General features: G+C 31.0%; 2 protein-coding genes across 2 annotated transcripts; both read right to left on the bottom strand.

The window, feature by feature from the left end:
- Positions 1-4712: 4712 nt before the first annotated feature.
- LOC107429395 (chaperone protein dnaJ 15) lies at positions 4713-10332 on the bottom strand. The gene is made up of 11 exons (XM_016040069.4): positions 9734-10332; positions 8862-8985; positions 8109-8191; positions 7922-8033; positions 7742-7846; positions 7540-7590; positions 6571-6660; positions 6338-6446; positions 6085-6233; positions 5955-6008; positions 4713-5445 (listed from the first exon to the last, which is right to left on the bottom strand). Exons 1-11 carry the CDS (start codon positions 9862-9864, stop codon positions 5212-5214), a joined length of 1242 nt encoding a protein of 413 aa, XP_015895555.1. The 5' UTR covers positions 9865-10332; the 3' UTR covers positions 4713-5211.
- A 3642-nt stretch (positions 10333-13974) lies between these two features.
- LOC107429394 (zinc finger protein BRUTUS) lies at positions 13975-23015 on the bottom strand. Its single transcript, XM_016040068.4, has 14 exons — positions 22495-23015; positions 21398-21607; positions 20482-20676; positions 20039-20403; positions 19305-19530; positions 17971-18139; positions 16658-17842; positions 16354-16525; positions 16058-16279; positions 15822-15959; positions 15302-15536; positions 15083-15142; positions 14371-14442; positions 13975-14272 (listed from the first exon to the last, which is right to left on the bottom strand). The coding sequence occupies exons 1-14, from the start codon at positions 22783-22785 to the stop codon at positions 14129-14131; spliced, it is 3684 nt and encodes a 1227-aa protein (XP_015895554.2). The 5' UTR covers positions 22786-23015; the 3' UTR covers positions 13975-14128.
- Positions 23016-24297: the final 1282 nt, after the last annotated feature.

Raw genomic sequence — 24297 nt, 5'->3', positions numbered from 1 at the left:
ATTTGTTTACAAAATCCTAGGAAAGTGACAAATAGGTTCAGAAACCTATTGTGTTTGAACATGGGAATCTCCCTGAATGTAATATATAATAGAGATTGTCTTATATATTTATGCATGTGGAACTTTGTCTTAACAAAGGAGGGTTCAAAGCATTTTCATATTCACATACATTTATAATCAACCTGGTGTGCTTAAACAAAGGAACCTTGACATAAAAAAATACCTTGAATTCTGGAGGAATTTGTCCCTTGGAAACATCCAAATGGGTGAATCTGTCCAAATAAAACCCATATGTAACAATAAAACTATGAATTTTAGTTGTACATTAAAAACAAGGTCAAGACAAATTTGGTTTGATTAAAGAAAATTTTCAGGAAAAGGTTGTATATGTGTGCATTAAGTCATCACTATAATTTTCAAATACTTAGCTAATCCCCATGCAGCTGGAAACCGATGACTATGCTTTAAAAAAGGACCACATCTTGTTTCTTTCTAAACCCATTTGATATTTTCTTTGGGATTCAAACTATTTAATTTACATCCATTACAAAGTCCAACTCAAAGTTAATTAATTGCTTCTTCTTCTTTTTTTTTTTTTTTTTATTAGATAGAAGATGGTTTTGATACTTTACTACAGGAGTTGGTAGTATTTATTAATTCAATTTTTTTTTTTTTGTTCTTAAATAATGTCTTGCTTTTGAGACCAATTCTTCACCTTGCATGTGTGTGCTTCAAGCAATAATCTATTCGGTGATTTGCATAATTATTATTATTAGGTGTAAAATCAAGCAGATTACGACCCAATCCGATATATGCAGACGCTTTTGTTATCTAAGATGTAGTGAGAATTTAGCCCATTAATCAATGGGCCCATGTAGTCTCTCCCCTTCAAAATGCGTTTGGGATTTGATCAAATAATTTTTTTTAAAGAAAAATAAAAGTGTCCCTAGAAGTGAATTACATGGTCCCTCTAATGAACCTGTGTGGAATCCCAAATTTGTAAGAGAGATGGTCCTGAAACTACATGAAATTTGCTCCAAATAAATAGCTTTTGGGAAACATATGGTTTTCTTGTTTTTTGACCATCCGATTCTTTCTATTTCCAGTTCTCCTTGTAAATACCCTTCGTGAGGGTCTCTTGTTCCTTCCGTTTGCAGCTTTCATTTTTTCTTATTAGTTAATTCCAAGCCAAATAACATTTTAGACTGTGTTATTTTTTTTTTTATACATATATAATTTAATTCTATTTATATATGTTTTCCATTAAAATTACAATTTACAAGTAGATACTTGAGCTTCTCTCTCAAAAATAATAACTTTAACTGAAAAAAGGATGAGTATCACTTAATAAATTTCATATAATTGTGTGGACAAAGAAAAGTAGTATGCATATTGTGCGTGATTGCTGTTTAGTGTTAATAACTTAGTATGCATCTAAACAATAATTACTCTTTACCATGATTTCGGTTGTTGAACACACAGCGATCATTATACTTTGCTCTCCTTTATATTTATATAGGAATTTTTTTTTTTTTTTAAGGCAAAATGGATTTAAATTAGACAAGGTCACATCTATTTGCGTTGCAAACTTTGTTTTACCCTAAGACAAAAACAAATAAATAAATAAATAAATAAAAATAATGGGAAACTGCCAGCGCCAATTCATAAATCTCTTTCTTTGTCATGGCCTCACATTAGACATATTCTATTCCCAGAATGAAGATTGGAGTCCGTCAATAGAGCCATGTTAAACTAAGTTTTGTCTTCCATACCACCTTTTGTTTTCTTCTTATTTTTTATTATGGCCAAACAGAACATGGTGCTTGAAATGGTCATTCCGCAACACCACTTGATTATCATATTTGGCACGAAATTGCAATTTGCAAAATAGTTATTTTTCCTTTCTCTTTTTTTTTTTTTAAATTTCCTTTCGACATTTAATTAACCAAATAACAGTTCTTTAAAAAAATTTTAGAATAAGAAGATGGAAGAGAAAAAGAACGAAAAATACAAAGGTTTCCATTACTAACTTAATAAACTTGATTAAAGTGATACAAACATAAGATACTCTATTTATAAAGCTTAACAAAAGACACATACAATAATTAAGGGAATAATTTTATGAGCAATCAAATAATATCTATATAAAGATCATAAAAGTTAGCTCTATTCATTTTGAAAACTAACATTTATGCTTCTTTAATAATAGAGATTTACTCGTTCATTCTTACTCCTTGATTAATGGTATTAACAACATGATTTGTTTCATTAACATGTCCTCTCAATTTGAAGTATGAATGAAATTAACATCCAACTTGCTGTTAGAACAAGAAAATACAGACCAACCTTTCTCTTTAAAGAATGCTCTTCTTCAACTTGCAGTTGGCTACATACATGAAAAATATGTGAATGAGATTTTGTTTTTCGTTTTTTATATATTTATTTTTTTAAACTACATTTGAATTTGTAGATGTTTTTCCTTCTTTGTAAAAACTTCTCTTTAAAGCCAGATCCATCAAAAGGATTAATTTTCCAATGATTGTCATGCTTAAGAGATTTAGGCATCAATCATAAATGAATCATAAACCGATTTGTCAAATTTTACAGTTTTTCATGTTGATTGAAGATTAAACATCTATAACTCTCTATTTAGAGTAAAAAATTTTAATCTTCTATGAAATTTGATAGGTATTAAACTTGCACACTGGCTAAGGTGTGAATACTTATTGAATGTTGATGATTCTTTTTTTCTTTTTTTTTTTTTTTTTTTTGGGAAGGAAAAAGTATTTTGCATCTTTTTTTTTTTTTTCCTTAACCCAATAAATAAATCACATTGCCACATTTTTTTTCTTTTATAAATACGGTGGCCGACTGTTTCCTCTCTCTCTCTCTCTTTCTATTTTTATTTATTTTTTTTTTAAAAACATGATACATCCATAGCAAATTTACATCCATAGCAAATACAACTAAAAGAAAATTCAATTCGATATTTATTTCCCATACAATGCTCAAACTTCTTTGGTGTAAGCATATGTGGCAATACATTTAACATTTAGTTTATTTGCTCGGTACTTTCTTGAAGAGAGTCCACCATTTCTTGTTGGAGAGTAGTCTATTATTGTTGATCTCGTTGCCATCATCTTCATTATGCCCTTTTTTTTTTTTTTTTCCCCGATAGAAATGTAGCTTTATTTGGAGAAAAACTAAGAAAAAGATATTAGATTAATTGAAAGAAAACAAAAAGGTATATTGTAATTAGACTAATTGAAAGAAAACAAAACGGTATATTGTAAACAAATAGAAAGAACGTTAACAAATATGGAAATAAAGATTTGAAAAAATAAAAAATAAAATAAATTTTTCAGAAGTCATAACCACATATCAAACCCGCTTTGATACCATGAAAGATTTTTAGAATAAGAAGATAGATGAGAGCAGAATGAGAAATACAAAGATTTTCATTACTAAATAAATTTGATTGAATTAATGCAAACATAACATGCTTTTATTTATAAAGCTTAACAAAAGACACATGGCATAATTAGGGGAACAATTTTATGAGCAATCAAAATGATATCTATATAAAGACCATAAAGGCTGACTCTTATTAATTTTGAGAACTAACACTAATACCTCTTTAATAGTAGAAATTTACTCCTTGATCAATGGTATTAACGACCTGATTTGTTTCCTTAACATTCTTCACTAGAATGTTTAATCTGGTTAATAATTGAGGGCATGTTTTCACTTTTGTACCATGAACTATAAATTTTCTCACTTTGCCGTCCAAACTATTGTTTTTTTATTATCATTTTGATCTAATTATGCAATTTTTGCTAACGAATTTGATGAAATTAGTCGTAAACTTTACACAAAACAAAATTAAACATAATTTTTTATTTTTTTTTTCAAAAAAACTGCTATAGGCTGCCTACATAGTTTGTATTTCTCCAAATGGAAAATTTTCATTTTGGATTTAGTTTTATGCAAATTACAATTAGACCTCATATTTTGAAAATTTTTTACTTAGTTCCCATCTATTAATTTTTATCCGTTAAAAAGCCATGATAGATTTAGAAAACGAAAAAGAAGTTGATGGTTTTTCCAAAATGTAGGATTTAAATTTAAATATAATTATAGTAAAATTAGAACAATCTAAATGAAATTTGCCATTCTTCAAATTGACATGTCAAAAACGCTTGATTGGATTTAAAAGTATTACAAGATCAATAGTTTACAAGGCAAAGTGAAAATCTGTAGTTCTAAGAAACAAAATGAAAAAGCATACGATACTAACCCAAATTAATTTTCACAAATTTTTATTCCATGTTTTTGTGCTTTCAAATAAATTAATGCTACTTATGATAAAATCTCTAAGCAAGGAATTAATTTCAAAGTTTTTCCCAACCTAACCTTATCATTGGAACATTGGAGTACACCACAGAAAATGTTACTTCAGATTTGGTGTGAAAACTCCCCAACTTACAAAAATAAAAAATAAAAAGCCACCACCAACAACCCTTAACCCTATCAATGCGGCTCATATACTGATACTGCATACGCTTTTGCACTTTGAAGCAAAAACATTCGGAATCCTGGAGTACTCTCCAATGAGACTAGATGATACAAAAACATTCGGAATCCTGGAATACTCTCTAATGAGATTAGTGAAATATCATCTGAGTATCACAGCGTGAAAAATGCTAAACATATGCCAAACAAAATTAATCTCTTTTTATACCTTAAAAAATGTATGTTCAAATATTGGAGCATGAACAACTACAAATGGGTTCAAACAAAAACTAGGAATAAAAAGATATTGATACACATCTTTTTTGATATTTTTGCCATGTTTCTCAGAATTACATTGTAACAAACCATTACTAGACATGGCAGAACCAAGAAGAATGCTTAAAAACTATTCTTACATCATAAACTAAATATTGTTTACATGAATTTGGAGGATGAGCGCTCAACGAGAAACATCAATAGAAAGATATTGACAAACATACCTTGTAATTTTGCCATGTTTTACAGAACTAGACGGTAAAAGTACCACAGCGAACAACATTGCAGCAACCCAGAAGAGAAAAAATTTGAACAAGGTATACAATGCAAACCTCTACAGGTAGAAAGGCAAAGGACTGGCATTTGTATGGATAGATATCGAAACCACTTGACTAATAAGAAAATAATTACCCAAAAAATTTTTCAACCAAGCTTTTTATCTGATCCTTTGAGGTTGAGATTGAACCATTTCTTTTTGGTTGATTTATCCTTTCCTTCAGACCCTCCATCCTCCGAAGGACTCTCTGCCTTTGAATCTTCACCAGGAATTTTGCTACTACTTCCATTACTTAAACTACTGCTGCTGCCATTGTTGGCGGTCCGTGTGACACTGAATGAAGAGTGGATAGTATCACGCTGTTTCAACAGCTCATCTACCTGAATAGCGAAAATAAGATATAGGCTCAGACAAACAAACAAGAAGAAAATGATCATTTTTCGTAGAAAGGTCGTTCATAATAAACAGGGACCAGAGCAAACTAGCACCCCAAAGTACTATTGTTCGGGTGAAGGCATCCCCGAGTACTTAACAATAACAAAGAATGTGACAAAAACATAGCAAAGCCTTGTCTTTTATTAGGTACATAGTGAATCAAATGAAAACTAAGTATTGATTGAAAAGTTCAGCCATTTCTAAGAAGCAAACTAGGGGACGTAAATTAGGAATATTATGAAATATTTACCTTTAGAAGAATGGTAATGAAATATTATTACGTAGCCCTTTTAACACCTTGAAAACCACTTACTTATTATGATTAATTTAATAAAATCACTGGTAATAGATATGCACAAAGTATACGTGGAGTAAGTATTGTACATGCATTATACATTCAGGGGATGAAAATACATGTCAGAGATTATAAAAAGAGAGAGCTGACTATACTTACATTCTGTTTTTCCTGGGTGTATCTGTTGGTAACTTCTTGAAAACGTGCCAATGCCTATCGTATTACAGGAAAATTATTTTACGAAATAGAGCAACTATAACAATCAATGGCTGAAAAACCAAAAAGTTACCTTCCGATACTCTGTTTCAAATTGGCGAAGCTCATTTCTCTTTCTTAAAATCTGTGCCTCAATGTCTTTAAGCTTCTCTGTTGTATCCTCGTATGACTTTGCACAAAGTGCCTCGATTGTATAGGTGGCAGTCTTGAAAAAATTATCTCCTGAAAAAATATCAGCAGTTCAGTAAATAGAATACACCAAGCAGTTATATTATGCAAATAGAAAAAGGAAGCAAAAGAGGAAGTACAAAAATAACAGTTCAGACCATAAACAGCGAAAATATGAGTGCCAGCTTTTAGTTCTGAGACCTCACAAGGTTGAAGACCTTCCAATCTCTTAAAGAAAGCAGCCTCAGGATCCTTGGCCATAGCTAACTGCACCATCATATCGCTAACTCATCATTCTTCAGCAATTATGGAAAACTTACCAACAACAACCCCAACCCCTACAAATAGAAGAAAATTTTCAAGAATACATATGCTTAAGAGACCAGCATACCGCATTCACAGTTGAATCCATTCTGTACACTTGAAAATGTAAAAAATACATCCCAGCAGATGTCACTTTGCCTGTCTTCTCACTATCTTCCTGTGGAAGGAGAAAATCACAACCATGTTTGACAAAATTCAGAACAAAATGCTTACAAGTTTTGGAACAATATAACAGCCACTGATAAATTACAAGTTACAACTATAATATCAGAACAGCAAAGTGACCATAAAACCAAATTAAAAAATGCTATATGGTTCATTTGAAAAAGTCAGTCATTATTATGGGGAAAAGAACAGGGGCAAACACTCCAACTACATGAAATAGATTTTTGAGACATCAAATCGAAAACCTAGTAACATTAGATTGACGTCCTAGAAATCTACTCAAAAACACAAAATCATAAAATAAATAAACAATGTCACTGTGGGAAATGTTTCTAGACAATTTATAATGCAGGAAGTATCACGATGCTCAGATAGTGCTTGGTAATGTTAAAACAGCATACAAAACTAAAGCACCAATCTCCACAAAAGGGAAAATGCACATAACTGATTAGAAAAGGAGGAAAGGGGAGAAAGGGGGGGGGGGGGTTGTGGAAATTGGAAGCTGGATGAAGAAGCATTCACTTGAAAAGACAAGTTGAGCATCATTTTCACATTCACAGGTAGGTTACTAATTTTAAGTTCTACCCATGTGTGATATTCAAAATCACAATTTCACAGCCACAATTTTATGCTTTGAAAATAAATTAGAGACGCATAGTACTTAGAAATTGAAGGATATAACAGCAGAAAGTTTAACATGACAAGAGTATTACAAAACATTTCTACCAATTGTATATGATCATTGGCACTGTTGACCCCGTCTATGCTTCAAAATTTTTAAACACCCATGACAGCTTTCAGAATGCAAAAATCATATGCACTATAAAATGGAAAATGGATTGGAGACACAATAGAAAAGAAGATATGGTACCTGTAGGGCCAAACCATAACCGCCATTCACATCTTGCTCGAAATAAAGTAACTGGAAAATAAAGCAATTAGATTATAAATTTAATGTCACATCAGCAACACAAAAGAAAATGCAGATGCAGAGAGAGAGAGAGAGAGAGAGTTCATAGTCATCAAACATGGTATATAAAAAATTTAAATGCAAAAATATGAAATATACATACCTTAAATTTGCTTTGTGCATTTGAAGTAACTCTTACTACAATACCACACTCGGCTTGTTGCTCATTGATTGTAACACCAAAGAAATGAGCATTTTGCTTATCCACCTGCAACAAAACAAAATCAAGCAAACGGAAAATTCCAGAAAGAATGAAAGTCCATGATAACAAACATGAAAGCACCTTTCCACTAACTGATGCTCCAATAGGAAGCGGTCTGACTGTAACTGTCCCATTGAGAGCGTCTTCAAGAACATTAGCAGATATTGTAGTCTTGATAGGAACACCCAGCTTGCTATAGATAAATACAATGAAAGATTGAAAACGCTTAATGACACCGAAACTGCTTTATTAATGAACAATATATCACCTGAATAAAGCTGCAAACATTGTATTGACTGTGCCAAGATTTGACAAATCAATTTCCATGTCCATGCCTTCAGCATCAAGAGCCTAAACATCATTACAAAATCTGAAAATGATCAATATCTTGTTTAACATGATAGTGAAAAACTTAAGGGAAAAATAATGAAGTTGACAATTGAACTGCCTCCTCAGATGTATTATGAGATTAAAAACTATATTGAACAAATCAATATGCAATTGACTGTCAAGGACATCAAATTGCAGTACGAAGCATTAACTAATGCATGGCATAAAACATATAAAGAAGCCTAAATAATTATGGCTTTCCTTTTAGCACTAAGAAGATTTCATCTTTTGCAATTGGGTATAATCCTTGGCAGAAAATTATGACAGTCGAGATGCTTCATGCTAGTTCTAAAAACGTTTATCAATACACACTTTCAATTAGCAATTTTCTACCAAAAAAGCAAATAACACATTTCAATCTCCATCTTTTAAACAATAAACAATATTTAAATCTCTAGATCAAAAACTGATGTAATGGCTAATTTAATTTAATTAACTATGAGTTCCATCAGATCAACAAACAACAGGTTCCAAATCGAGTGAGTGTTCAAAAAAGCAAATAATTCCTCACCAAAAAATAAAAAGGTTTTGAAAAATTATACACATTTCTTCCTACGAGGTCTTGGATTTTACACAAATAACTTGCATAAACACATATCAACTGAAAAGGAAAAAGGAGGAAGAATAGCACCTCAAACCCCACACTGTCATACTGCCTTCTCTTCTCTGGGTCAGACAAGATGCTATAAGAATACGCAACCTCCTTGAAAAGTTCTGAAGCTTCAGGGTTGCTGGCATTCTTGTCTGGATGATATCTATCCATGGTTCACAGTTTAAGACCACATTGCATATGAAAGATTTTATTTTATCATTATAACAATCAGATTTTATAAAAGACAACTTGACAAATAGATAAGTAAACAAGAAGAGCAACAAGAATGTGGTTTATTGCTGGTTCAAATTTTATTTTTGTTGTAAAGAGATCAGCCATCTGAGCATAAGTCACATATAAGTCCATATCCCAGGGAACAACTAGATATCCTGACGGTATTGTGAACACCAACAAGTACATTACTGGCTTAGAACACTGACATTCCCAGAGACAAATAGAAGGCCATCTAAGCAAACACTAATAGTGAAATGATGTAATCAATTACAAATTCATGAAGAAATAACCTTTTAGCAGAGGCAACTTTCTTGCAAAAGAAATAAAAAAGAAAAACATCAAATGTTCAAATTAGAAGACATGGATATTAGATCTCCCAAAATCCATTTCTTAACATGGATTAACATAATTTTCTTCCTTGCAAAACTTAGCTCATTGACCAAGAATCGAGCTTAAAATTTAACTTTATTGCACATATTAACCATTCATAAGGCCAAAAAAAATACTAAAATTTTAAAAGTTAACGCAAAATAAACAATACCCATCAGCTCAAAACAATTTATAAACAGACAGTATTCATGCAAACAATTAAAGAAAAAAAATCGTTAAAAAAAAAAAAAAAGACAGAATCTTTATTTGGATAAAAATGGTGATTTGGATAGAAAAATCAAACTTACTTGAGCGCAAGCTTTCTATAAGCAGTTTTAATTTCCTGATCAGTTGAATCCCTTGACACGGATAACACCTCGTACGGGTCTCGCCTATTTGCCGGGGCAGAAGGTCCTTCCATTTTCGAACCTAACCCCATCTCTCTCTCTCTCTCTCTCTCTCTCTCTCTAAAACTGTAATATCCTCTGAATCAACCCAATTTCTCCAATCATGGAAACCCCACAAACCAAGAATATCAAATCGAAATTCGAAAAATCTGCAATGTTTTTCACCAAATGACGCGCAATTCAAAGCATTATTGGATCGCCCCCAAGCTTTAATCTTTTCCCTTTCCTCTTATTGGGGATATCAATAAAAAAGCAATATTAACATCTACAATGAACAAAGTCAAGGTCTTGAAAATCTACGATCTAATCCAAACAAGGCCTAATTTATACAGAGAACGAAAATAAAAAGAAAAAGAAAAAGCAAAAAAGCTAGGGTTTTTGAAATTTCTTTTACAGAGGAACGCTTGTTAGCTCAGAGAAAATAAACGCTTCTGAGACCCAAATGCTCTTGGGCCTTTATTTTTCTTTTCGTGGGGTTTTTGTTTTGTTTTTTTTTTTTTTTTTCTTTTTTTTTTTTTCCCCTAATTTTCTTTAGTTTTCTGTATTTATCTCCAAGTCCCCTCTACCCTTCCTCGAGATTACGTAATTTCAGCTAACAGAATTTTTTATCATTTTGTAAAAAAATTATTTTTTTCCCAAAAAAACATGACTGTCTTTATTTAAAATCCATATTTTTCTATTTCCGGATTTTTATAATTTATTTAGATTTTTATTTCATTTTTTACTTTCTCTCTTTCGTTTTTTTTTTTTTTTTTTCAGGAACAAGGGAATAGTCTATTTTTCATACATCAGTTTTTCATTCGTTTTTACCTACAAAATAATTTTTTAATATTTATAAGTAAAGAAAATTTTTAATTTGTTGTTAATTACTTTGAAATTATTTATTTTTGAAATGAAAAAGATGGAAAGTATTGGACTGTAACTCGCTGCCCTTCAGTGATTAATACAAACAGATACAGGTATAGAACAAAAAGAGTAATTTTAATCTCTCATTATTCTTTTCTTATGCGTTGATTTTTAATTTTAAAAACATATTTTGGAAAAGTAAATTCTTTTGACAACAACTTAAATTGCCAAAAAAGTATATAAATCTCAAAGTTGATTAATAATTTTTTTGTTTTAATTAAATTAGTAAATGAATTGCAAAAAATATTTAGGAAGGTTTAATTTTGTTACTTTTATTGAAATTAATAAGATTTACTAAATAGTTGTTTGTTTGGTAATGTTTTCTAAAATTTTGGAAAATAAAATGGTAAATTAGATTTTATATTTTTATAATTTTAAAACATATCTATTTGAAAATATTTTATAAGAACGAAATAAAATCAATGTTATTAAAAATGATATATATTATCTATATTTATATTTGATATATTTTAAATATGGTACATGTTTAGAGAAAATAAATATTTTCTTAATTTAAAATGATAAATATTTTTTATTTCCTTTAATATATTTGTTTCCACAATTTTTTTGATACATGTAGAATAAGATGTATTTTAAAAGATCATATTTTGAAAATAGCTACGCAACATGTTTTTGATAATTTTTTAATTAGTAAAACGAAATAATGTTTTGCAATAACAATATTGAATAGGCTGTTAAATTTTTAACATTAATATTAAAGTTATCAAAATGTTTATTAAATAATATGATAATATTTAATTAATTTATTTTTTGTTTAGTTATTCAGTTTACTTTTTTATATAAATATGTTAATTAATAATATTTTAACATATATCATTTAATAAATATTTTAAAATCTATAATATTACTTAATTTTTAAATATTTATATTTGGGATTTTTTGATTGTGAATAAATATTTGATTATTATTAAACCTAATCTTTTGTAAACTATTGTCCAAACAAATAATTTTTGTTTGGGATGTTCATTGAAATGACTATTTAAATTTATTAATAAATACTATAATTACTTATAATATATATATATATTCATGAAGACAAATTTCAAATAAAAAATAGTTTTCTTTTTTTTTTAGCAAAAAACATAAAAAAATAAAAATAGTTTTATATGTCCACGGTTTACACACTAAATGCTAGTCCTCTCTTCGTTTTCTTTTGATAAACAGTTCTCTCTTCGTTATAACAAGCGAAGTTTTTCGCACGCAATGTCGATAGTATTGTTGCTTACAGAAAATTAATATAAGTCATTATCATTGTTTTTTGGGGTGAATATAAGTCATAAATTAAGTTAGGAATCTTTTGCAAAATGTTGACTGACGATGAAGAGGTGTCTTTCCTCACCTCTTACCCTTACAGCGTAGATTTTGGTTTCAGACAACTTCTTCTAACAAATTGGTTGAACGTTAGTTGAACTCAAAGCATGATTTAAATATCCAAAATATCTTCAAAATTTAAGTGAAATTTTTATTTTCAGTATATGAATAGAAAACTTAACTTTTAAATGGAAATTGATATAACTTTTATAATTCACATAAATTTTTGATATTTATGAATAATCCCCATAAAAATTTATTATCAAAATATTCACATTAATTAAAAAATTCATAATTTTTATAAAAATTTTGATTTTTTTTTAAATTTTCATAGAAATTTTGAAAATATTTTTTTATCAAAAAGTTATAACTATTATGGATTTTTAGTAAAACTTTTTGCCTAATCAACTTTATTAGTGGGATTTTATCTTTTAATTGCCTTTCAATAAATAAATAAATAAAATCACATTTAGCAAATAATAACAAAAGTTGTACCAGATAAATCTACATATCCAATTTTTAAAGAAAAATCGATGTCAAAAGTCAAAAATCTACCTATCCATTATAATAACTTTTTATAATAATAAATTTAATATTTGTATAAATATTATAAAATAGATAAAAATTAAAACGAAAATTAATATTAAAAGATATATTTTCTACAAAGTCAACCATAAAAAAATAATAGTTAAGCATAAAGTGGAAACTATGTATAAAGCAAACTCATATCGTATAATAGTTATTGTCGACAACAACATTTAATACAATATCCAAATAGTTAACATATTAATAATTACATATAAAAATTAAAAAATATATATTTTTATTAATTATTTATCACATTTTATATTTTAAAATAAAAAATAATATTTAACACCTATAAAATTTATATGATATTGACATAACATTTATAAAATATAATATAATTCAAATAATTATTTTATATATCTTAACTAATTAGTAATTTTAGAGTATCAATAAAAATTTAATTTTTTTAAAATAAATTTTCATTAAGATCTCCAAGTGACAAAATTAATGGTAATTTAAAATTCCTTGAAGAAATAAAATTTCCATGTGCTTAGATGATTTTTTTTAAGAAGGAAATTATGAAAAAAAAAAAAAGAAGTAAATTTCAAAATATGTAAAGCTCAGGTAAATAAAAACACAATTTAATCCTCAATTTTTAAAATACAAATTAATTAATTAATTACTTATAAATACTATCAAGGAATTAATTTCTGAAAACTAATTTCATTTTTACATTTTCATATTTTCTAAATAGAACCTAATTTCTATCATATTTATAAATTTTTTATTAAAAACAAAACGAAAAACTTACTTTGGTGATTACTAAAATCCAAAATGCTTGCACATTTTTTAAAATTTAGAGTAAAAAGTACAATCGCAGATTCAAGAACTAAATCAGTAAATTACAGAAAAAGTTATAACTAGCTTTAAGATAATGTCTTGTTCTATTATTAGGAAAATAATTTGTCTAAATTCAAATTTTCAAATGCCAATATACTATGTTATAAGAAAATAAAAAATGTGAGTATCTCAATATTTAACTTGCATAAGAAAGACGAAATATTTATATATATTTGTCTCTTTCTTTCCGTTTGTTATTTTCTTCATCTTTTTCAAAACCCTCTCCCCTACAAAGTATGAAGTCCTTCCAGATGTATACTTTCCAACAATTTAACCACTCATTTTCAATTTAAAGTAATTGAATACTTCAAAAAATTATATATTTTTCCTTCGAAAATTAAAGTGATTTTAATATCCCTTCACCAACGAAAAAAAAAATTAATTGACATCCCTTTGAAGAGAAGTAAAAAACCACGAGGCATTCTTCAAACCAAACATAGCATAGCAACAGCCACAACAAGAAGAACAACCAAACAAAAAAGAATCAAATGAAATATATTGTAAACATAAATTAATTAATACTATTTATATAAAAATACAATATAATTAAAAGGCCCCATTTTTTTCCCCCTTTATAGCCTTAATAAGGCTATAACTATAAAATTGGCTTGGTGCAGATCCAGATGGGGCTTATTGGTTTGAAGTTAAGCAGTGAGAAGATGATGAATCAACCTTAATTACCTTGGTGTTATATGATCCACAAGACTGGCATTTGTGGTACAACCAGTGGAAGGGTGCTTTTCCCTTCTTATCACAGTCATTGCACAGTATGTCCTGAAGAGGAACACGTCCAAATTTACTCACTTTTCTGGCTTTTTACCCAGATGGAGGACAAAGCATTTGGACAAAGAAAATTCAAACACAATATATACCTGACAGTGATCCCTGTATTCTTCTGGGAGCTCCTCAGAAGCCAGCAGTGCATCAAGCATGCCAAAGTAAACCTAAATCCAAGTCAACAACAAACCGTCACAACCAAATGATACAATAAACCATATGCGGACTAAAAATTTACAAAACAATAAATATAAGTATTGCAAGAATTCTTAAAAGAAAGAACCAGTATTAACAAAAAACAGTCAAAAATAATTTTGTTTATGAGCAAAACATATACTCCACGTGTTGAATCGGTGTGTCTCACTCTCTTTTTCCCTCACCAATCAAACTACTTTTATGTTTCCAATAATAAAAATAAATAAATAAATAAATAATGTGGATAAATATTTGTTGTAATAAATGTAGAGAAAATGAAGTTATACAACAAAAGTTCAAAATTTATTGTTCAAAAAAGTAGAAATTTGTTGTACAATGCTTGGTTGAGATAACTTAAGAAAGACATATAGTAACGTATAATTATTTACTAAGAACCAACTAAATATGACTGGCCAACTTATTATAAATTGTTCAGAAAATCCTAATAAAGCACAATTATTGTAAAAAAAATCTTTGCCCAGGGGATAAAAGCCCCCTACACTAGTCTAGTCCTAACCTATGGATGATTATTACTAAAGAAACAAAGTTCGCACGGCTTATCTCATCTAATATATATATATATATACATATATATGGAAGGAAATATCATACCGCCATATCTCCCATAGATTTGCTGCAGATTGGGCAGATGTAATGACTACATGTGTAGGCCTGAAACAACGAATCAAAAGGTATAGCTTCATATTATGAGATAAATAAAATGTTATTCCTTAAAATGTATTCCTTAAAAATATTTCCACAAATGAGATAAATAAAATGTTACAAACATGAGAAAAGAAACCAACAGAAAGAAGTTGATAGAGAACCAACCCGGAAACAATCTGAATGCATGTAATGGCCACAAGGAAGGCCTCTTACAGTTGCACTAGACGTAAATAAAAAATCACAGCAGATGGGACAATTTATTTCTAGGCCTTTCTCTCTGCACTTGTGGTCAGCCAACATCGTCCCCAGGCAACAATTGCAAGTCATACAGTGAAAGAAGTCGATACCAAGTCCTTGCCCAACACGACATAAATTGCAGAAGGGACAATGATAAACTGCCCTGATGTAACAGAAAGAACGTGAAACATAAGAACTGGTGAGTGATTTACTTGAATAGATGCTACACCACAGAAATTTCACTTACAAAATGATAACAATAAAAGATCATGTAAACGCAATTACAATTTTACATCATTTGTTACTTTCACGTAACATAATAACAAAATTTCCTGAACAAGGTTAGCAGTGGACAATCAATAACTTCAGATATAGTATAAATGTATATCGATAACCTAGTTGCAACAAGGAGTAATAGATAAAAATCTCATAATAAGAGAGTGCATACCTTTCGTCATCAAAAAATTTACAAATATTGCAATAGTATTTAGCCATTGAGAATCCACCACAGGAAGGCGTTCTGCAGACAGGTCCAACAGGTTGAATTTCCAAGCACTTCATACACATAATTTCAGCCGTAGCCTTCCTGCAAACAAATCAAATAAGTAAAACCATCCATCCAGAATCAATCACAAGATTTTTTACATAAAGAACATTAAGTAACATTATATTAAAAAAAGTTACCGATCCATTATATGGTCGCTGACTTTATCATGGCAGAACCTGCAGGTAAATAATTTGCCACAGCAAGCTGCACGCAGCTTGCAATTTCTTTTGTAATGCTCACACCCAAAAGTTTGTTTCTCTGGATCATGAAATGAAGGAGAGCATCCCAGGACATCTTCACCCTTTGAGCTTTCACCTATAGTTGCTTGAGGTGACTTCTGCTGAGAAGCTATCCAACGACTAAGAAAACCAATTAATTGATCAGATCCAGCTAATTGCAAAGTCAATCAAAGTGGTAAGATTATAAAAGTTACCTGGTTATTAAATTTTGGATAAGATAATCTTTTCTTCTTGGATCAAGAGTTGAGTCTCGAGAAACTTTTCTTATTTCCGATTCAAGCTCACTTTGGTTCATCCTAAAAATATCTTTCCATCCTGGCTTAAAAGTCTGATCAGTATGCTCTAAGTTGTCACAACCACCAGTCCCTGCAGTGTAAATTTGAAGTTCATATAATGCTCTGTAGATTGTGAAATCTTCTTATAAAGGCTACCATCTTCAAAACAGAGTTAAACTGTAAACAATTAATAACCAGAAAGCCCTAATAAAAGCAACAAAACCTGCTGGAGTGAAACTTTCTGACGTATCACTATGTGAAGATGATGCAGGAGCTCCATTCCACCATTCACTAAGCCACTCACTGAACATAGTGTTTTTGGTAGCCTGCTTCCATGTGTCCATCATTTTATTTTGCTCCTCCTGAGTAAGAGCAGAAGTTACCCAAGGCAACATTGATTGAAGAACCTCTGCACCAGTTGTACCAATAATTTGACCCACAATTTTCTCTTGTTCTTCCACAGAAAAATGTTTATCAAATAATGGCCATAATTCAAGTTCTTCCCGCAAAACATGTTGATCCAATGTTACTCTAATGGATTTGCACATGCTCTGAAGCTTTGTGGTCAGCTCATTGTACTTTTTTAAAGCATCATTACGATCAACTAACATATTTGCACAATTCATGCATTCATTAAGTTGTGTAAGCTCAGTAAGCACAGAAGAAATATCCTCAAATAGTTTTTCTTCCTGCTTGTGGTCCAGAGTGTAAGAGTGGCTAACATTATGAAGAGTCTCTTTAGATTCTAATGCTGGAAAAACAATATCATCCTCTGCGTTACTGTGAGCTCTATACAGACCCCATAACAAACGAAATCTACCAATAAACTGCCTAAGAAAAGTCTCACTACAATCATTAAGCTTTCCAGATTCAACATCCAAAAACTCCAAGTCTTTGCAGATAGCTTTATGAAATTTAAAAATGTTGTCAATTGGTCGCACAGTACATCCATTTTCAGAAGAGCTTACATCTGTTCCCCAGTTAAAAAGACTGGAATTCAGGGAAGGAGCAGAAGGACTGAAAGACGAGGATCGCAAAGATTTTGCTGTAGTTAAAGAACTCACTCCTAAGTTATTGCCATTCACTCCTAGGCCAGGGACATGGCAGGACTGGTTGCTACAAGATAATCTAAGGGTATTTACATTTTCTGTAGGGGGAGAAGCAACATTCTTTTCCAATGATATTGAGCTATGCTTGGCTGGCCTTCCATTGGCTACGTCTCTATCAGATTGAACAGAAAAGGGTTTCTCCTCCGCAGAACATGTACGGATTGGTTGGCTAGTATCCCCTTCAATTCCATTCAGTGGACAACAACCAGTTACAGTTGAAGACAAGCAAAAATTTGCATTACAACCTTTGCATGCCCAACCAGAGAAAAGTGTAACCAATGCAGAATCTGATGCTGGAGCTGCAACAGATAATTCTACCAAATAAGAAATGGACTCGAAGAAAAAGAAATGAGAACAGACATAGCATGTGGAAAAAATGATTTATTGATAAAATAATTTTAAGAAAAATAGATAACTGATTCTCAACCTGCCGCATGCATATTTCGAAGAAAAGAACTTGCTTCTTCTTCGCTAAGAGAACCCACAAACCATGGCAAGACACACTCAATCAATTTCAAAGGCATCACGCATAAGCTGTGATACAAAAGTTCTCGCTGCCGTTCTGGGCGAAAATGCTTTCGAGCAAGTGGTAGTACCTATCAATGGAATTCACAAATAAGATAGCTCTGAGGACTTAATGATTCTTTATCAAATATTAATAATTCTTTACGAATATTTCTATTTGTGGTGTTGATAACAAATAACAATGTGTTTTACCTAATGTTCTATGTTTTTTGAAAAATCATCAGAATATGCAGAACATTAAACGGCGTTTCATATTTAGAAACACTAACCATACTTAAAGTAGTGAATAATGGTATCAAACTTATGCTCAATAATGCAAAATGCAACTCTCAGCAAAAATTGATATAAAACTCCAATCTAGATATTTCAAATATGAAAACCTAAGTTCCAAATTCATGCAGCCCTGTCTGTCATTTCAACATTTCCATACCAGAATTAATCCTCTATGGGGTATGCTTAGCTTGAAGCCAGAAAAGGCATATTCATTTGGAAATCTTTAGAGAATCACTATTGATTATATAAGAATCCAGATATCAAATTTTTTCTGCTGAAGTTTATATCTGAAAATAGAAGAAGATGAACAAAGAAAGAAAGAAATAGTGAATGAAATAAGCAGAATGAACAAACTGAAAGAAGCAAGTCATGATGGGTGAATTGGATGAGGTCGCCACATGGCTACAGTCTTCACTCCTAGATAAGATCTCAAAAGCAGAATGAGACAAATTGAAATAAGCAGAACAGAAAAAGTGAAAGTAGCAAGCCACAATGGGTTTTGACCCAAAAAAAAAAAAAAAAAAAAGGTTATAATGGGTGAACTGGATGAGGTTGCCACATGTCTAGAGTCTTCACTCCTAGATGAGATGTCAAAAGAATGGTCATGGACTCTAGATATACCCATGCCAAAGCTTCCTAGTCCTAGATTCTTAATCGATACTGCATTGTTCTCCTTTTCTTGATACACACATAAGAAACCTATTTCTTTTACTCTGCTATTTATATCATGGAACTAAGAATTTCTAATCTATGTTTACCCCCTTAAAAGCCTTAAAGGAAATTGTTACATATCCAACCGCTCAATAATCAGAACTATATTATAAGCAAGCTCAAATGCTTTTCTCATCTCTAATGAAAACTATGAGATTACAATCTTAAGGAACTTGGAAAACTAGCCGAATAAATTTCCTCCTTTGGCTAACTGAATTCCTGATCATTTGGATGTTTGAGGAAACTACAAACCTGAACTTCCTCATTCTGGAAGTGTTTAAGTATGCTGTCCATTATCTGGTCAGCATGAGAGCACAATTTCATACAAAAGTCAGAAGATGATGAGTTGGCTCCTGCACTTTGGATGCTTTCTATAAGACACCTTAGCCTATCAAACTGAATCTTTTCTTCTGCATGCTCTTGGGCAAAAGACAGTTCCGTATCTACAGTAGGAAAAATGATTTCATCCTCAGCAATGCTGCATTCAGAAAGACAGAAAATCATTTCATTAATATAGGAACTAAAACGAAATCCATCAAATAAATAATTGAATCCTTAAATATACTTCTTTTCTATATACTAAAAACAATTTAATTAAAAAAAATATACATCAATCTCACAGAATTCATGAAGGGAAAATAGAAAAAAGAAAATCTGGTATGTTTGAAATTGCTAATCAATTAGATACTAAACCATAGACCTAAAGGATGCTTTGCAGCTGCATGCTAGAAAAAATTCCTTTGCAGCCCACGGCTTGAATCAACCTTCAAAGGTATAAAATAAAATTCTGATTCGAATGATAAATGTGAAGCAGGAAACCATTTTTTGCATAGAATTAGACCATCATACAGTAGGCTGATTTCCCCATATTGATCACCCTTATTTATGAGATGGTTATACTAACAACTGATACAAAGAACTCAATGCGTTTGGAGGATTTTATGTTCATGAGGGGGAAACCAAAAACAACAAAACCGAAACCACACCTGTGAAAGATGCAGACTTCTGCTATGAAATGCAGCCTCTTATTGAATACAGACAAATCAGAAAAATCTCCAGAAAGTTGTATCTTCCTAGCTGCTTCAACTATCTCATGTAACTCTCTTTTTATAGCATTATGCCACAGTAATATTTCATCAATAGGACATGAAACAATGGAACCACTAAGATCACAATTCTGCTCCGTATATTTCCTTTTATTAGTCTTGGAAGATAGGCATGCACAATGTTCCTTCTCTATCTGACTGACTGAGGTGCTAGGCCCAGAATCCTGACATAGGACCTTAGAACCATCTTTGCTGGTTATATGTCTATCAGTCATTTTTACCCCTTCCATCCAGGCAAATACAACCTTCATATTATAGAAGAGAAGATCAACCAACTTTTCTTAAAATAATGATCATAGCTGACCACCAAATAGAGTTATTACCTGCTGCAGCAGCTTCTCTTGTGGTACTACCTTGCACAAACACTTTCTCATATCCTGATATTCATCAGATGAAATAGAGGAAGAAAGCCATGGAAGAAATTCTGCCATCATATTAACAGGAATACTGCATAGGAACTGCCAGAGCAAGGATGCTTGCTCTTCATACGAAAATTTCTCAATAAGAAGGGGGAAGACCTGTCAAATTCAAATACAAGTTTAACCCAGCATACTGAACTCTATTTGCATATTCTGCAATTCAGACAAACATTTAAAACAAAGAAGTTGCTGATTTTATATTTTAAAAAAATGCAGTAACGGCAAGTGATGACAACCATTTACATTAGGTACCAGACATTTTGTAGAATAGTTTAGTTGTAAACTATTCTTGAAAGGATCCTAATGTCTCATCAACAGCGTGAATATCTTAAATTTGGCAATAATCCCCATCTTCAGAACCCTTACATGTTTTCTGGGGGGGGTAGAGAGAGAAGAAGAAGAAGAAGAAGAAGAAGCAGCAAAAGAAGGAGAAGAAGAATATGTGTGCATATGACAAAATAATAATAATAATAAAAATAAAGAGGAGAATTTATTTTGAGAAATTCTTGCAGTATGGAGAAAGGAGGGACGGTTCTTCAAGGGATTAGTGACTATAAGGTGTCGCTTTCAACAATGCTCAAGTAACAACTTATCTCAACTAACTGCTGAATGATAAAACAAGATTAATCATGTGTTAGAACAAAAGCATAGGGCCCTAGTAGCATAAGGTTCAGTAACTCTGACAAATGTAGAGCATATCGCTTAAAAGGTCTATAATTTTACCTCTAGATAAAAGTATACATCAGATTAAATTCAGTAGCATGCTAGACCATGTGATAATAGTACAACGTAAAATTTTATCAATGCATCAAAAAACTACCTGCTCCTCTTCCTTTGACATGTGCTGGCTAATCGAGGTTTGAAGGGCTCCAGTGCAGGAGGCTAATTCTCTTCGATAGCTTTCCTCATTTTGTGAATTCGAGTTGAGCAACTCAAATAACTGATTGAATAAAAGACTCTCTCCCTCGTGTTCAAGGGAATATGTTTGAGCTACATTTTTTACACGTATATCTAGAGCTGGAAAGATGACCTATAATTTTGGAATCACAAAATGTTACAACGTCAACACATTTGGTTTGATTTACTGACTAATAATGCCTACAATTGAACATCTGCAACTGCAAACAATGACAACATGTATGACACTGATGGAATTTAGAACAAAAACATCATTGTAAAACACAGGAATTTATATTTTGAACTACAGCCATCCTTCAAGTTACAAACAGCATACCTCTGAAATAACCAGATGGAATAGATGATTGCAAAACAAAGAAAAATCTAAACACTATAAACTTCATGTTTCAAGATGTCCTCCATCAAAACTACCAGAGGAGCCATTAGAGAAACTATATACCAGAGATACTCCTTACGAATTACTTGAGGTCCCAGCAAACCAAAACTCAAGGGAACCATATAAAGCCTAATGCTCTAAATATAAATTTATGTATAAACCCGGACGACATAATACTGATGTTGTCACTCACTGCAGTTACCCATGGAGCCCGCAGCCCATAAAGCAAGATGCTCATAATTAAAACAAAAAGCAAATCCGAAGAAACTGATCAACTGCCAATTCTAATCAACAAAGGGCATGATTTTCTTACCAAAAGAGATGACACCAGAAAAGGAAAAAAAAAAAAAAACTTTGATTTACATGGCCCTAAAACTCATCAAATACAGACAATTTAGCAGCGCAACGTTTCAAAAAACGAATACGCAATCCAGCAGCAAGAGTTAGTCGCTAAGAAACAATATGAAAACCAAACCCGAATAAAATTAACACCTAAACCAGAGCAATTTTCCACCCTACTTAACATAACAAATGATGATAAGGAAAAACTGAATGAAATTCTGGGGAAAAAAAAATTAAAAAAAAAACTTTAAAATAAAAATTCATAGAAAAATAAACAGAACCTCATCCTCTGCATTACAATGATGCTTATAAATTGAACGAAGGAAGTGATATCGCTCCAACAAGGGTTTGATATCAGCACTGCTATCTTCATCGGTAGCGAAGGCCACGGCGGCACGGTGGAGGCCATCGAGCTCGGAACGTATGGCTTTGTGGAATAGAAAGAAGATTAAGATTGGGGATTTGACAGGAGAGTTCTTCAAGCAGGTCTTCGATGGTGAAGGATCAAGAGGGTTCATAGGACCAGCCATTATGGCTACGCCTCCACCACCCCCCGGAAATGGCGTCGCCATTATAGTAAAAGCAAAAAAACAAAAACAAAAAAGCTAACAGAATTTAGGAATGTGATTGCGGATTCAGATTTCCAAAACCCTAAGCATTCCTGTTCTGGAAGATTTTCCTGTCCCTTTTCCTTTTTCTGTCTCCTTCTCTCAGTCTCTGCACGAAGGGAAAATCTTTCGTGCTCTCTCTCTCTCTCTCTCTCTCTCTACAAACAAGAACAGCGGGCAAAAGCACGAGAAAGTTCAATGTGATAGATAAAAATAAAAATAAACAAAAAAGCATTTACTGGTTGCCACGTGTCGGTCTACTGCCACGCCATACCAAATTTACCAACAAACCATGATTTCCCTCTTGGCCACTGCGTTGTTTTTCTTTATTTTATTCTTTTTTAATTCTTTTCTTTAGATAGTATTATATTATTTTATTTAATACTTGACCTGCCTATATCACACCTTTATTATTTAAAAAAATAATAATTAGAAAAACAAAAAAATAATAAAATAAATAGATTATTATGCTTAAAAAATTTGATTTCAGATTTATGAAGTTTGGTAAGAACATAAAAACGTAATCCTCCTCCTGTAAAAGGTATTCATGAAAAAATAAATCTTCTTGTAAAGTTATAATAATAAAAAATAAAAAATTAACATATTTATTATAATAAAAAATAATAGATTAACATACTTACTTTTCCAGAAGTGGACAATTTTACAATAGTACCCTTCGAACATAGTAGCATAACAAGGAGATATTAATAATTGGAAGAATATATGGAGACAATTGACCCCAATATAGTCCTCGAAAATTTATATTTTTAATTATTTACTTCCATTTTTTATTTTATAAAATTTATCGCAAATGTTTTATTTTCAACCAAATAAAAAAAGAGCGTCGATATCTGAACTCATCAATATATATATATAAGTAATTGTGATTTTAATAAGAAATATATTTGTAATTTATGCAAAAGGCATGATATATATACACATCAAAATCTATAATTTTTAGATACTAAAATTATTAGACGTCATAATCCAGGAACAGTGACTGAATAAAGTGTGGTATCTATTTTCTCTTTGAAAATGAGTATTGCAAAGTGTAAATCGATCGACAAATTGCCTGAATAGCTACATGAACTTTTAAAAGTTTTCAGCTTTTTAATTGAAGTTTCCTTTTTTGTTTTTTTATTTTTGGTGATTCCTTTTTTAATTGAAGTTTATAATTGCCTCTCCAACTTTTCAATTTCTTTTCCTTTTATTTGCTGACCTCCTCTTATCTTCAGGAAAGCTAAACTTTGTTAATGTTTCCTCAAGTTTCCTATTCAAAACCTCGTATTCAAATCATATATATAATCATTTTCTAATCTTGGAAGATTTTTTTCGGGCATTGATCAATGAAAGAAAAATTATATATGTATATGTATACACTTAAACTTGTAATTTTTATTTTTCATTATAAAAACTTGGAATCTTATTGAAAATTAAATTTTGATAAAAATATCAATAATATATATCTAGCCTGCA

Source organism: Ziziphus jujuba, chromosome 12, assembly GCF_031755915.1.
Source record: "Ziziphus jujuba cultivar Dongzao chromosome 12, ASM3175591v1".
Lineage (NCBI taxonomy): Eukaryota > Viridiplantae > Streptophyta > Magnoliopsida > Rosales > Rhamnaceae > Ziziphus > Ziziphus jujuba.
Note: the sequence above shows the minus strand (reverse complement) of the source record. Positions and strands in the feature narration are given on the sequence as shown.